The 12,403-nt window shown below is 37.6% G+C and overlaps 1 protein-coding gene across 2 annotated transcripts in view; it reads right to left on the bottom strand.

Moving 5' to 3' along the window:
* The window catches only part of TPP2 (tripeptidyl peptidase 2), a 52,934-nt gene that overhangs the window by 6,539 nt on the left and 33,992 nt on the right, over positions 1–12,403 (bottom strand). The window contains exons 24-28 of one of the 2 annotated variants that reach the window (XM_082278620.1): positions 11,333–11,371; positions 4,549–4,700; positions 4,355–4,451; positions 3,340–3,470; positions 1,364–1,571 (exon numbers count right to left, since the gene is read on the bottom strand). In XM_082278620.1, the coding sequence (XP_082134746.1) occupies positions 1,364–1,571; positions 3,340–3,470; positions 4,355–4,451; positions 4,549–4,700; positions 11,333–11,371 (627 nt within the window). The remainder of the gene's footprint in view (positions 1–1,363; positions 1,572–3,339; positions 3,471–4,354; positions 4,452–4,548; positions 4,701–11,332; positions 11,372–12,403) is intronic. The other variant, XM_082278621.1, reaches the window with a different exon arrangement.

The following is a 12,403-nucleotide window of genomic DNA, read 5'->3' as shown; positions in this document are numbered from 1 at the left end:
TAATCTATTTTCAGAGCAAAATCTGAATATTTGACAAATCCATGGTTAAGCCAGTCAAAGAGAGAGGTTCAATTCCTCATCTGTAGAATTCAAATCAGAGTTACTTATTCCAGGCCCAGAGCACACAGCTCAACAATGTTATCTGTCTTAAAATAAAAGCCAAAGAGTGAAACACCAACAAAACATCTATATCGGCATTCTTCCACAGAAATTATTCCCATCAGCTTTAAAAAAATAAAAAACAGGAGACAGAAGTAAACCAGGGGCTACTGTACTGGAACAAAGTATTGCATTTACAAACAGACAGCAAGAAAGTCATGTGCCAAACAATATGATTGAAGCACCAAAATCTGCTACCACATATTATAATCAGTTAATGATTAGAAGAGATATGCTGAAAAGATGTATGTGTACAAGGACATATACATTAAAGTGAGGAGGGTAAGCACCATCCACCTTCTTGATCAAGCCTCCACCTAAAGCACAAGTTCTTACAGGAAGTTCATCTACTGTCAGGGAAGTTACATGTTTTTGTTCTTTTTTTTCTTTACTCTTAGAAGTTTCTCTTTTGTAACTATCTGAAGTGCTTTGGTAATTTTACGTAATTATCAACAATTACCCTGGTCACTCCATCTTCCACTAAAACACAGCCATATGTGACAGTTAAGTTCAGAAACTAATTAACATCAATAGCTCAAAAGTTAAAAATACAAAGTCAAAACCTCTCTAAATTAAAAGCTACATAACTAATCACCTACAATGGAATTTTTTTCCCCTCTGAAATTGCTGTCTTGAATGAAGGAGAAAAAAAATTCAGCTCTCAGGATCAGGAACTCTGAAATGTCAGGGAAGCCTGTGCTAATAAACATGTAAGCGTAATTATTTCCAAGGGTTTCTTCCTTTACCTCTACAGACATTACTGACAGCAAAACACAAAACTTCTCTTGTCCATAGTGTGGAAGAGGCTACAGCATGCAGGACTGAACAGGGTATGGATGCTGCACACTTCTGTGTGTACAGCTACAACAGCGCACAGGTTAATCAAAAATATTCCCTGGAAAGTACAGAAAGAAGCAATTCAATAAAGGAAGCAGCTTTTTCGTGGAAGTCTGGTACTGTCTTACACCCTTCCCTTAATCTCTACATTCACTTGCACAGAGATGGGCTTACCATGGATTTGACAGGCTTGGCAAAATCACCGTGGAAAGAGGTCATAAAGGAAGCACAACATACGGGGACATCATGGAAAAGTAGAAGAGAGGAATGTACAAGGCTGTGCACACAAAGGCAGTGCATAATTCCAGAAAGAAAACATCAGAAAACCCAACATGCAAATGAAAAAAAATCTGCTCTGGTCTCTTACCTTGCTGTCAAAAAGATCAGTCCATTTTGTTGTTTCCCAGAATGTCTCTGTCAAAGCTTCCGAGCAGCTCTCATGATCCTCATCTTTGCCTTCTGCATCACTGGAAGCAGCCCCTTCTTGGGTCTGCAGATGAAGAAGTTGGTCAGCCAGTGCACTTCCCTTTCGACAAAGTGCATCCACTAAAGTACTCTTCTGTTTTTCCATTTCACTAGGGAAAGAAAATACAGTATGAAAAGTATTTAGAGCCTTTTGCGAATACCTCCTTAAGAACAAAAACAGTGCTAACTCAGTTTAAGTTTAAAAGTTTACAGTAGTTAGTACACGCTGATGTCATGAAGATTTTTTTGCCTTTTCTTTTATACCCGTTATACCTTTTCTACAACTGCTGTATTCTTAGTGCTTTTTGCCTACATTCTTGGACTTGTTTGTTCAGCTAGGAGACTAAACATTTTAGAATCTTCAAAAATAAGGGTTGATGTGCCCCAGACCCCAAGGTCCTCTCCAGAACACATTCTGTAAACTAAGATAGAACCATCCAGGGGAAGGTTCCTTGGGGAGGGGGGCTCACTCGAGCCTCTCACTGGAGAATTTTTGATAGATATGCTAATTAGTAAGACCTATAATGTTATACCAGATCTTTTGTGGGTGTGCATTGCAGTGTGCATTTCAGCACATTCCACCTGGACGTGTGCACCTAAGGATCCTTAAAATAAATACCAAGGTAAAATCCCTTTTCCTTTCTAACCGTATTTGACTCTTGATTTTAAGACCAGGAAAAGGCATCGGTACAAAATGAAAATAAGCAGAAAGATAATTTTTAAAGAAAGGCTATTAACTATAAATTAAACTAATCATAAAAGATTACCTCAAGACACTACTCATTAAAGATACTCAATCATTCTTCTGCATATGAAATGCCTTAGATGACTTAAGGCAAGGACAACTCAGGATTCTAAAAGTAAGCCAGCATCTAGAAATACAGCTTTATAGTTCCTGGCATTGTAAACAGAGAGCGAAATCCACCACTAACATAAGCAGATACAATTCTGCTGACTTCAAAGGAATTGCATCCATTTAAAGCATTGAATTTGGTGTTCAATTTCAGATGTTATATTCAAACCACATGACCTAATGGATCAACTTACCAAGAAATGTTTAGAATGAAGTTTATTATGTCAAGGCTTTGCTTTTATATCAGCAATTCTAGAATTACACACAAATCTGAATTCAGGATAGCCAGAACAGACAGACTAGCTTTACAACTGAAATCTGGTATTTTATAGATAATCAACATAGATGCATCTCCCATTTTAAGGGCCTAATATTCAGATCTGCTGTTCTGTTACTAAAACAGCACCATGCTACACACAGCAAAATCCATCTCCATCTTCTCTTATTCTCTAGCCTAAGGTGTCACCTTCAAAATACTGTCTTCCTAAGGATATATATAGTGATAGCACAGAGGAACAATCTAAAACTAAATAAGAACAATGGGTCTCAAAAATACTCTGAAGCACATGATCACACTTTTCACAAATGAAATTTTTTGCAAGCAGTTACTTCTTAGGCTGGTGTAAATTTTGTCTTCAAACACAGATCTGAAAGGTTGCAAAACAAAGAAAAGGCAGATAGCATTCAAACAGATACTTCTACTGATACTCCAGTGGTCCCTCTGATCTTAGATTAAGCTTGATAAAACAACTTAATATCCCATTTTTCTGATACATTTACATCCTGAAAGCACCCCTGTTTATTTTATTGAATAAATAAAAAATTGGAAGTTTCAGTGTCCTTGCATTCTGGAGATATAATAAGAGAACACACTAATTGTATAGTCATATTTTAAATTGCCTGTGCCACAATAAAATAATACAAGCTATCAAAAAAAGTTACAGTCATTCCATTTCTTACATGCAGAGACAAAGTACATAGACTACAGAAATAGGATGCAGGAAAATTATTTACTGGGTAGGTACTTTTTTATAGTAGTTGCATCAGGCCTGGGATCAGTCTTCATGGCAAAATATACTGCTAATGCTGTTTGATCAATATGAGAGATTACTGTATTTGCAGCTTCAACGATTTCATCAAGTCTTTTCATTCGTTCCTAAAAGCAGAATATAAAAAGATGTTCAGCACCATGAAATCACACTACTTCATTGTTGATTCTACTAACATTAGGGTGATTGCAAAGCTATGCAGAAATAACATTTGATAATTCAACATGCTCTTTTCTCCACTTCATTCAAATTTTGCTTAAAGAACTCTGAAAAGTCTTCAAGATATCCTGCATGCTTAGTCCATTTCACTGAAAACAAACTGAAATAGGAGGTTGGTATAAGCAAAATGCAGAGAAAGAAAATCACCTTTCAGTACAAATCAGTACTCTTATATAATGCAGCGGTTATCCAATTCAGAAATAAATATCAAATCAGAACCAAATAAAAAGAAAAATAACCAAGCTAGTGGTATATGCACAAAAGTGTTTGTCTTCAAGATAAAAAAAAAAAAAAACAAACCACATGCAAACTGTTCTGTTCACAGCTCCTATTTTTGAGGACAATGATGGAAGAACCTGGATTTAGCTGTGTCACTTTAGGGGGTAACTGTCCTCAGTTGTCTGAGTCATGCTGCTAGGAGAAATTAACAGTGCAGAAGAGGAAAAGAACTGGGATGTGTGTTTGTCTCAGTAGCCACCATTCAGAATAAAACTGTTGTAGACTAAGTATGCAAGAAAATTTACAATCTGTTTAACTGAACAAGGCATAACTTGATGAGCAAACACACTCCGGTTAGGCATCCTTTCTTTTATTCTGCTGTGGGATTAAGTAAATCACACTCAAGGGAGGCACCTGTCACTCTAGTTAGAAATTTCTGCTTTTTAATACTGAGTACAGTCACTTCAATTTCAAATGTATACAAAGAAAGGCTCAGTTGCTTAAGCTACATGGATGTATTGAGACAAATCAAGTGTAAGAAGTGCTAAATAACCTTTTCAGAATCCAGCTGATGAAGTCTTGCAACATACAAAGGAAGATGATTAGGAAATGCTTCTTTCAACTCACTATACATGTCAGTGGTATCCAGCCTAGAAAATAGAAGGATATAGCATGAAAGACAGATTTTGAGTATTTTTGTGAACTTCAAGCTGCTTCAAGCTTGTGTAGTAATGACAGCAGACATACTTGGTCATCCACTGTATTTTTAGGTCTCTTAAAGCTTCAGCAAATTCTTCTTTTGCATCTTTTTCTTTTTCCTGTTCTTTTTCTTTCTCTTTGCTGCCATTTTTACTCTTTGATGGTGATGGTATCAGATGATAGTGAACAGTAAGGACATCCTGGAGGTGGGAAAAGAGATACATACTGAGAGGGATACAGTACATTTTTTTCTGATGTCATATGAAAGCTACATCATAGCCAGCAACTACTCTGAGCTACACATACAGTGAGTAAGGGTTCTGAGAGCAAAGATACTAGACAGTAAAAATTCAGGAACTCCTTTAAGTTTTTATTCTAAGCAATGCAAGAATGTAAATATTAAAACAGCATACTAGGTATAAGAAAAGAAAGCCTAAAATTTAGCCACTTTGACATTTTTACATTCACATAATTTTACATAATATTAGTTAAGGAATAAGGAAGGTGTTTTTCTGTTTGTTTGTTGATAAAAAAGCAGGTAACTTGGTTAAAAGGCTAAGGGAAAAAAGACAGAGATCCTATTCTACAAATCTGGCAATAAACAAATGAATAAAGATGGCTGAATTCTAAAAAATAATACCACAGTAGGATAAACATGAAACATGTCACAGGATATGCTTATTCCTCCCAAGATACTATTTCTTCCATGTGCATACTGAATTAGCTGATGCATCCAGTCAACTGATTTCCAGTTTGCTGCCACAGACTTTCCAGTTTCACCTGTATCTCTGTTCTAATTAAGTAGACACAACAGCAAGATTTTTTTTTAAACCTTAAATGATAGCATAGAAATATCACTATAGTTTGAGTTCATGCTACACCAGTCAATAACCACCATGAGAAGATCAGTTACAGCTATTTAAAAGGAAAATCCTAACTCAGACCATGTTCTTGAAGTTACATAGAAGTTTGCAAATAAGGTAGCATTAGATTTCATTCATTGCTTCTGAAACATCAAACTGCTGAGTAAGGCCATTTCATTCTTTTTGGTTTTAATGTTGCAATCTTTAAACAAACCTCTACCTACAGAGTGAGGGCACATATCCCATTACTTTACATATCAGATATTTCACAGAGAAGATCATGGAAGTTTAAATCCTCTAGATACCTCTACTCTGTTTCAACACGGCGCAAAATATTGAGCTGCATGCTCAATTACTGTGGCAATTTAATTATTCTTACCAATTATTCCAGAATACATTTGTGGGAATACTTCCCATAAACCAAGTCAGTGCTGTGTAATAAAATGAACCCTTGTGTACAAGATGGAGTTAAAGTTACTTAAATAGCAAGTAAAAGGGTGACAGAAACTGCAGAAAGGGACTTCAATATTACACTTCTGAAACATTCAAAAATCATGATGCAGAAAAATTTTATTTGAACTTATAGTTCAAACAGAACAGCATCTTGCTGTGGGTTACTGAACACAATACTGGTAAATGTGACTACAATATCCCCTTAGAACAATTTTTCCAGCTTTAAATTTAAATACTTTAAATATTTTTAAATACATTTAAATATTTTTTGAAAACTAGTTTAGATAACTAATCTGCATTAACATGTAGCTTTCACAGAACTATCCTGCACACATGCATTTCAAGTATGAAGTGCACGACCAGTCAGTACACCTAAATGAGCCTCCAGCAAGACCTAGGCCAGAGCATGACAAAACAGGTCATGGAAGTAAGTACACATAGGAAGAGGTCAGGAACATGGTATGGGGCTCACTAAGGTAAATATTGTTGCAGAAAGCAACAATACAGTTCATTAAAGCAAACCAAACATTCTAAGAAGTCTAATAAGCTAATTCAACACAAAAATCTTAATTTACAATGTTTTCTAAAAGATGTCCTCCCTCTATTGAGACCAGTATTTTCCTGCAAAAGAAACCTGACTTTCTAAGAAATACTCTTCCAATAGCTGAGGATTTCCTTCTTGAAAGTCCTTTTTCATTTCACTTGGCAACGTATTTTTGGAGTTACATACATAGATGACCTCTGCATTCTCAAGCCTTGTCTATATGAGAAGGCTCTGTAACTCTTGATTTAAGTTTCAAACCAAACATAATTGGATTAACAAAATCTCACTTATGTGGATGAACACTTGCATTTTGAGAGACTAATCCCATGTAGCTAAACCATCAACAGTAAAATGTCATCTCCCCTTTCTCTCACATAGGTACTTTTGGTCTCATGAGGTTCTGCAAGCCTTACAAGCTACGACCATTAAAAGGAAAACAATGACCTTCAGACCCAGGTACCCTACTCTCAAAAGAGCTTACAGAGCACACTTCTCCACAGACCTCAAACTTACTTCATGGGATAAATAAAGTTTAGGTGTTTATCACATTTAACTAAACTATTACAAGGCCTTAAGATGGACTGAAGGCTTCTTTATTTATTTTATCTGCAAACACTAGGATCATCTATAACACTTGGTAACTCCCCAGATACCAGAAGATTTCAGAATGGCACTGTCATTGCCATTACAGAAACATTCATCATTAGAGACTAAGGAGAAGAAAGGCAGCTCTTCACAATTCAGCAGTTCAATGTGTTTTCTTATTCAAACTTCTCTCTGACAGGAGCAGAATTCCTAGAGTAGTGTACTGGATTTCATTTTATATATAACTATAAAAAGATACAGAGCTATAGACAGAGAGACAGCAAGTGAGCGTATTATCCACTGAAAAAACTTCTTTAAGGAAACTTTCAAATTTATCCTCTAGAAAGATACACAGTACTGGGAAATTGGGAAGCACACAGGATATGCACTTTGGTCAGTGTACTCTGTGGAGTATCATAATCCTCACTGGGTTTACTTTTAACTACAAACTGCACACATAAACAAGCACAGTGCCCTCAAAACAGTCACCTTTTAAAAGAGGTTAATTAACAGTTAATTTGGCTTCCAAATTTCTATTTAGATTTCTCTCTGGTGTTTTAATATCTAGTACTTTACATGTAAAACACATATAAAACTATTGTTATTTGTACTTCAAAGCATTCGCAGCAAAACTAACCACAAGAAAAAGAGCTCCCTCTAGGAACACATCCCAGGTCTCATTTTCCATTTAATAAGTATCTTCATATTAATGCCTGTCTGCACATAAAATGAATATACATAGGGAATCTGAATCTGTTTTAAGATGCATACAATTTGTGCAGTGTTGCTTATTTTTATGGCAACTCTCACTTAATAGAAAATTAATTAAGCTTCTTGAAGTCACCAGGCAGGCTTACACAAAATTTTATCAGACACATACTTCATCCTATTTTTGAACACCTCATGATTAAACAGGGATAGTATGTTAATGCTCAAAGGAAGTCACCCTTTTTCACTTGACTTCACAATGGTATTTATTAGTCTTCCACTAGTACTTATCAATACCTGCATAATGCATTTCTTGCTTCAAATTGGAAGAAAGGATAGCAGAATAGGGAGAAAGTTGTAGAAACTTTCCATCCCTTGGCTAATTGTTACATATTGCTGTTCAAAAGTTGCATTATGTAAACCAACAAAAAATTATTCTTACAGACCAGAAAAAGTCAATGATATGTTTTTCATTCTAACTATGTTCTGGACAAAGCTTGAAGACAAGTGGAAAAAGTCATCAGATTGTAACTGCATTACAAAGGAAAACAAAGACACCTGTTTATTATGTGGAGAGAACCCCTTAACATTTTTGTACAGTTATAAAATAATTAACTGTCTTTGGAAAACTAGGCTGCTATTTCCTGGCATAACCACAAACTGCTTTTATGCAAAATCAGAGATGCAGTCAGGCAGACTGAAACCTGCTGAACGTCCGGGGCCAGAGGGTGATCAGTGACACACAGTTGGAGGTCAGTAACTAATTGTGTGTCCCGGGGTCAATTCTGGATTGAACCCTGTTCAATATCTTCATTAATTACCTGGATGATGGGGAGGAGGGCACCCTCAGCACGATTGCTACTGACACCAGACCAGGAGGAGTGACTGATATGCCGGGAAGTCTGCTGCCATCCAGAGGGAACTCAAAAGGCTGCAGAAATGGGCCCAACAGAAGCCTCATGAAGTTCAACAAAGGTAAGTGCAAGAACTGGAAAAGAATAAATCCAGGCACAGTACATGCTGGGGGCCATCCAGTACAAAAGTAGCTTCGCATCATGGTGGGCACCAGGTTGAACATGGGCCAGCAGCGTGCCCTTGTGGCAAAGAGGGCTCCTAATCTTACAAGAGGGCCTGGACCTGTCTTCGAAAAACATGAAAAATCTACACATACTTTTTTGACTGTCTACATCACAAAAGAAACATATAAACAAGTTTTCTGTGCTGGTAAACATCTTAACTGCATGTAAACTTATGACAGGGCAAGGTCAATATCAAAATTTTTAAACTAGGAAGGCCTCTGAGCTGCATTCTCAGCAAAATGTGTTAATTAATAGAGCTCTTGCAGAACAATGCTCTGAAATACACAGGTGTTTTATTTCATAGAATATACCGAGTTGGAAGGTACGCAAGCATCATCAAGTCCAACTCCTGGCCCTGCACAGCACCATCCCCTACAGTAAAACCATGTGCTCGAGAACATTGCCCAAACGCTTCTTGAACTCTGTCAGGCTGGTGCTGCGAGCACTTCCTTGGGAGCCTGTTCCAGTGCCCAACCACCCTGTGGGTGAAGAACGTTTTTTTAATATCCAACCTAAACCTCCCCAACACAACTTCAGGCCACTTCAGGTCCTGTCACTGGTCACCAGAGAGAAGAGACCAGTGCCTGTGGTTCCGCTTTCCCTCACGAGGAAATTGCAGACTGCAATGAGGTCTCCCCTCAGTCTTCTCTCCCACAGCTGAACAGACCAAGTGACCTCAGCTGCTCCTCATGCAGCTTCCCCTCCAGGCCCTTCACCATCTTCATTGCCCTCCTCTGGACACTCTCTAATGGTTTCATACCTTTCTGATACTGTAGCACCCAAAACTGCACACAATATTCCAGGTGAGGCTGCCCCAGTGCAGAGCAGAGCAGGACAATCCCCTCCCTTGCCCGGCTGGCAATGCTGTCTGTGCCTGATGCACCCCAGGACATGGTTGGCCCTCCTGGCTGCCAGGGCACTGCTGACTCATGTTCAACTTGCCATTGACCAGGTCCCTTTCCATGGCACTGCCTTCCAGCATCTCATTCCCCAGTCTGTCCATACATCCAGGGTTGCCCCATCCCAGGTGCAGAATCCAGCACTTTCCCTTGTTGAACTTCCTATGGTTGGTGATTGCCCAGCCCCCTATTTTGTCAAGGTCTCTCTGCAGGGCCTTAGTGCCTTCAAGGGAGACAACAGCTCCTCTCAATTTAGTATTGTCTGCGGACTTGCTCAGTATCCCTTCCAGTCCTGTGTCCAAGTCATTGATGAAGATGCTGAAGAGCACAGGGCTGAAGATGGAGCCCTGCAGAAATCCACTAGTTTATTTGCTGCTAGTACACTGATTAGTGATGGAATTACTAATCCATTAGTAGATGGAAGTAACAAGAAGGACAGTTTTTATCTGGGCTTGGGTGGTTTTACTGCTCAGATCTGAACACAAATCTCTGTTCTAAAACCAAAGGAAAAAAACCCCAACAACCAAAAAAAAACCCCAAAAGACTACAACCTCTGGAATCTGTTTAATAGTTTTGTTATTCAAATTATATTATTATGAGAGTTCAATTCCCTTGTTAGAGATTCACTTAGTGAAGATCTTATACCCTATTCAACAGGAAGCCATGCATTCACAGGGGATTTTAAATTATCTTTCTAAAGGTGATCTGCATGATTTTCAGGTATGAAAATAAAACTCAGCAACGTACACTAAAATCCTGCTTGGAAAGCCTGATCACATTCCCACACGCTTATTACACCAAGACCAGAGTAAGTTAGCAGGTTCAGCTTCCAGCTCACTATTCACAAAATAATAGACTGGACACATGACTATAAACTATATTAGTCATAGTTCTTAGGTCTTACTTCTAACAAGAATCCTGACTAATCTGCATGTCACTCGAGAACAAAGTACCTTGAAATCAACAGCAAGTAAATACCCTTACAACTTAAGAACAAGAAAAAACCCAGTAACATTATGTAAGTAGTCTAGTAAAATATTTTTTTGCATCTTTTAAACAAACTTGTTTCACACTCTGCTGGCAAATTATTGTATGACCTGATGTGAAAATATGAGAAAGCACAATATTAAACACTGCTATATTAAAAGTCACCCCCTTTCTAAACTATCTTATACACGCTCCAAAATTCAGTCTGTGAATATTACTACCTGCTACATGACTGTATAAACTCTAGCTTCCTACTGTATACGTTTTGTGGCTGTAAAGAAGACAACTCTCAATTTAGTAGACTGGGAATACAGTTAGATTTCAATTATTCAATTCAAATTAAAGTGTTAGGTTCATATTTAACTCTTAACCTGCAGACAGAATAGGCAGAAACGCTTGCCACAAAAAACCTTGAGCACAAACACTGAACATTCCTGAGTATTTAATAACATGAAAAATCGCAGACCACTAACACCACATGCATTTTTACAGCACTTGTTGCAGAAGTATACAGATGCACACGTGCCTCTCAGCTATGTGCTACAGTAGTGTTTTGTCATTCTACCAGTAAACATACTTAAGGTGCTGAAGTAAGTAACTCAGGTCTAAGCAGGTAGATGAAGGAGACAAATTAAAAACCAAGACTGGTAGACAAATTTAAGTCATATGCAAAAAGACTTCAGTATATCTTTTTCAAAAACTAACATTCAGTACCTTTTTAAATTTTCCTTGTCGCTTTGCTGCAGACTGCCCCTGGGAGTTAGAATAACATACTGTAAGAAAACATGCACACACCACACAGGATGGAGACACCTTCTCTGTACAATTAATAGTTATACTTCCAACCTACAGATTTCCAACCTTTAGAGAGTCACATCTATGATCAAACATGCTCTTAAAGCATGCCCTTTCAGGTTTTTAAAATTAATAAACCAATGCATCACTGTATATACAATCCATTACTCCTGCAATATAAGCAAGTGTTGTTAACCACTTAGCTTCAATTAATAAATTACAGAAATTCAGCCTTAGAATTTTAGCTTTTTGACTGTTTAGTGGCATTGCTCTATTTCATAATAAATATAGACAAATTAAGATACATTTTCCCTTACCTTGCATCCACCCACTGACTTAGAGACAACTTTGCTGCCTAGTCCTCCTTTTTTTGTCTACTGGTACATATTGAGGTTCACTAAAGGCAGCAGAAAGTATCAGATGCTATTTGATACCATCCTTTTTCCATTGAAATATGACCATAAGAGTAATGCCTTATACTATGACATGAGAGACACCTCAGCTAGAATGTCCTTCTGTGTAACATCTCAAGTATTCCCCATCACATGAGATTTGACAGGCTGTATCTACCTATCTCCTGCTTCCTATCCCAGAAACCACTGTACATAGCCACTTAGTCTGGTTTTAAAATAGAACATGCAAGAATTGCAAACAGTAGTTCAAGGAAGCGCACAGTTCTAGCTAGGGAAACTAAATTAGACTAGTGTAACTGATTTATCATGGATTTCATAAAAGCACATTTGCAACCTTGCAGGAATCACAAATATTAAACTAGGTATTTTCGAGCTCCTAGTTACTGGGTTTTTCCTCACTGACACATAAATTCTCCTGATACATTCTCACCCGCAGTTACATGCAATCTGCCCCAAAAGTACTAGCTACAACCAACTCAGATTGAATTAACTAAACTTTTATGCTCAACAAGATCTAAAGGTACATGCCAACCTACTCACAGAAACTTATTTTCTATGAAGATGTATTCTAGTTTCA

Source organism: Coloeus monedula (assembly GCF_965178545.1).
Source record: "Coloeus monedula genome assembly, chromosome: 3".
NCBI classification, from domain to species: domain Eukaryota; kingdom Metazoa; phylum Chordata; class Aves; order Passeriformes; family Corvidae; genus Coloeus; species Coloeus monedula.
Note: the sequence above shows the minus strand (reverse complement) of the source record. Positions and strands in the feature narration are given on the sequence as shown.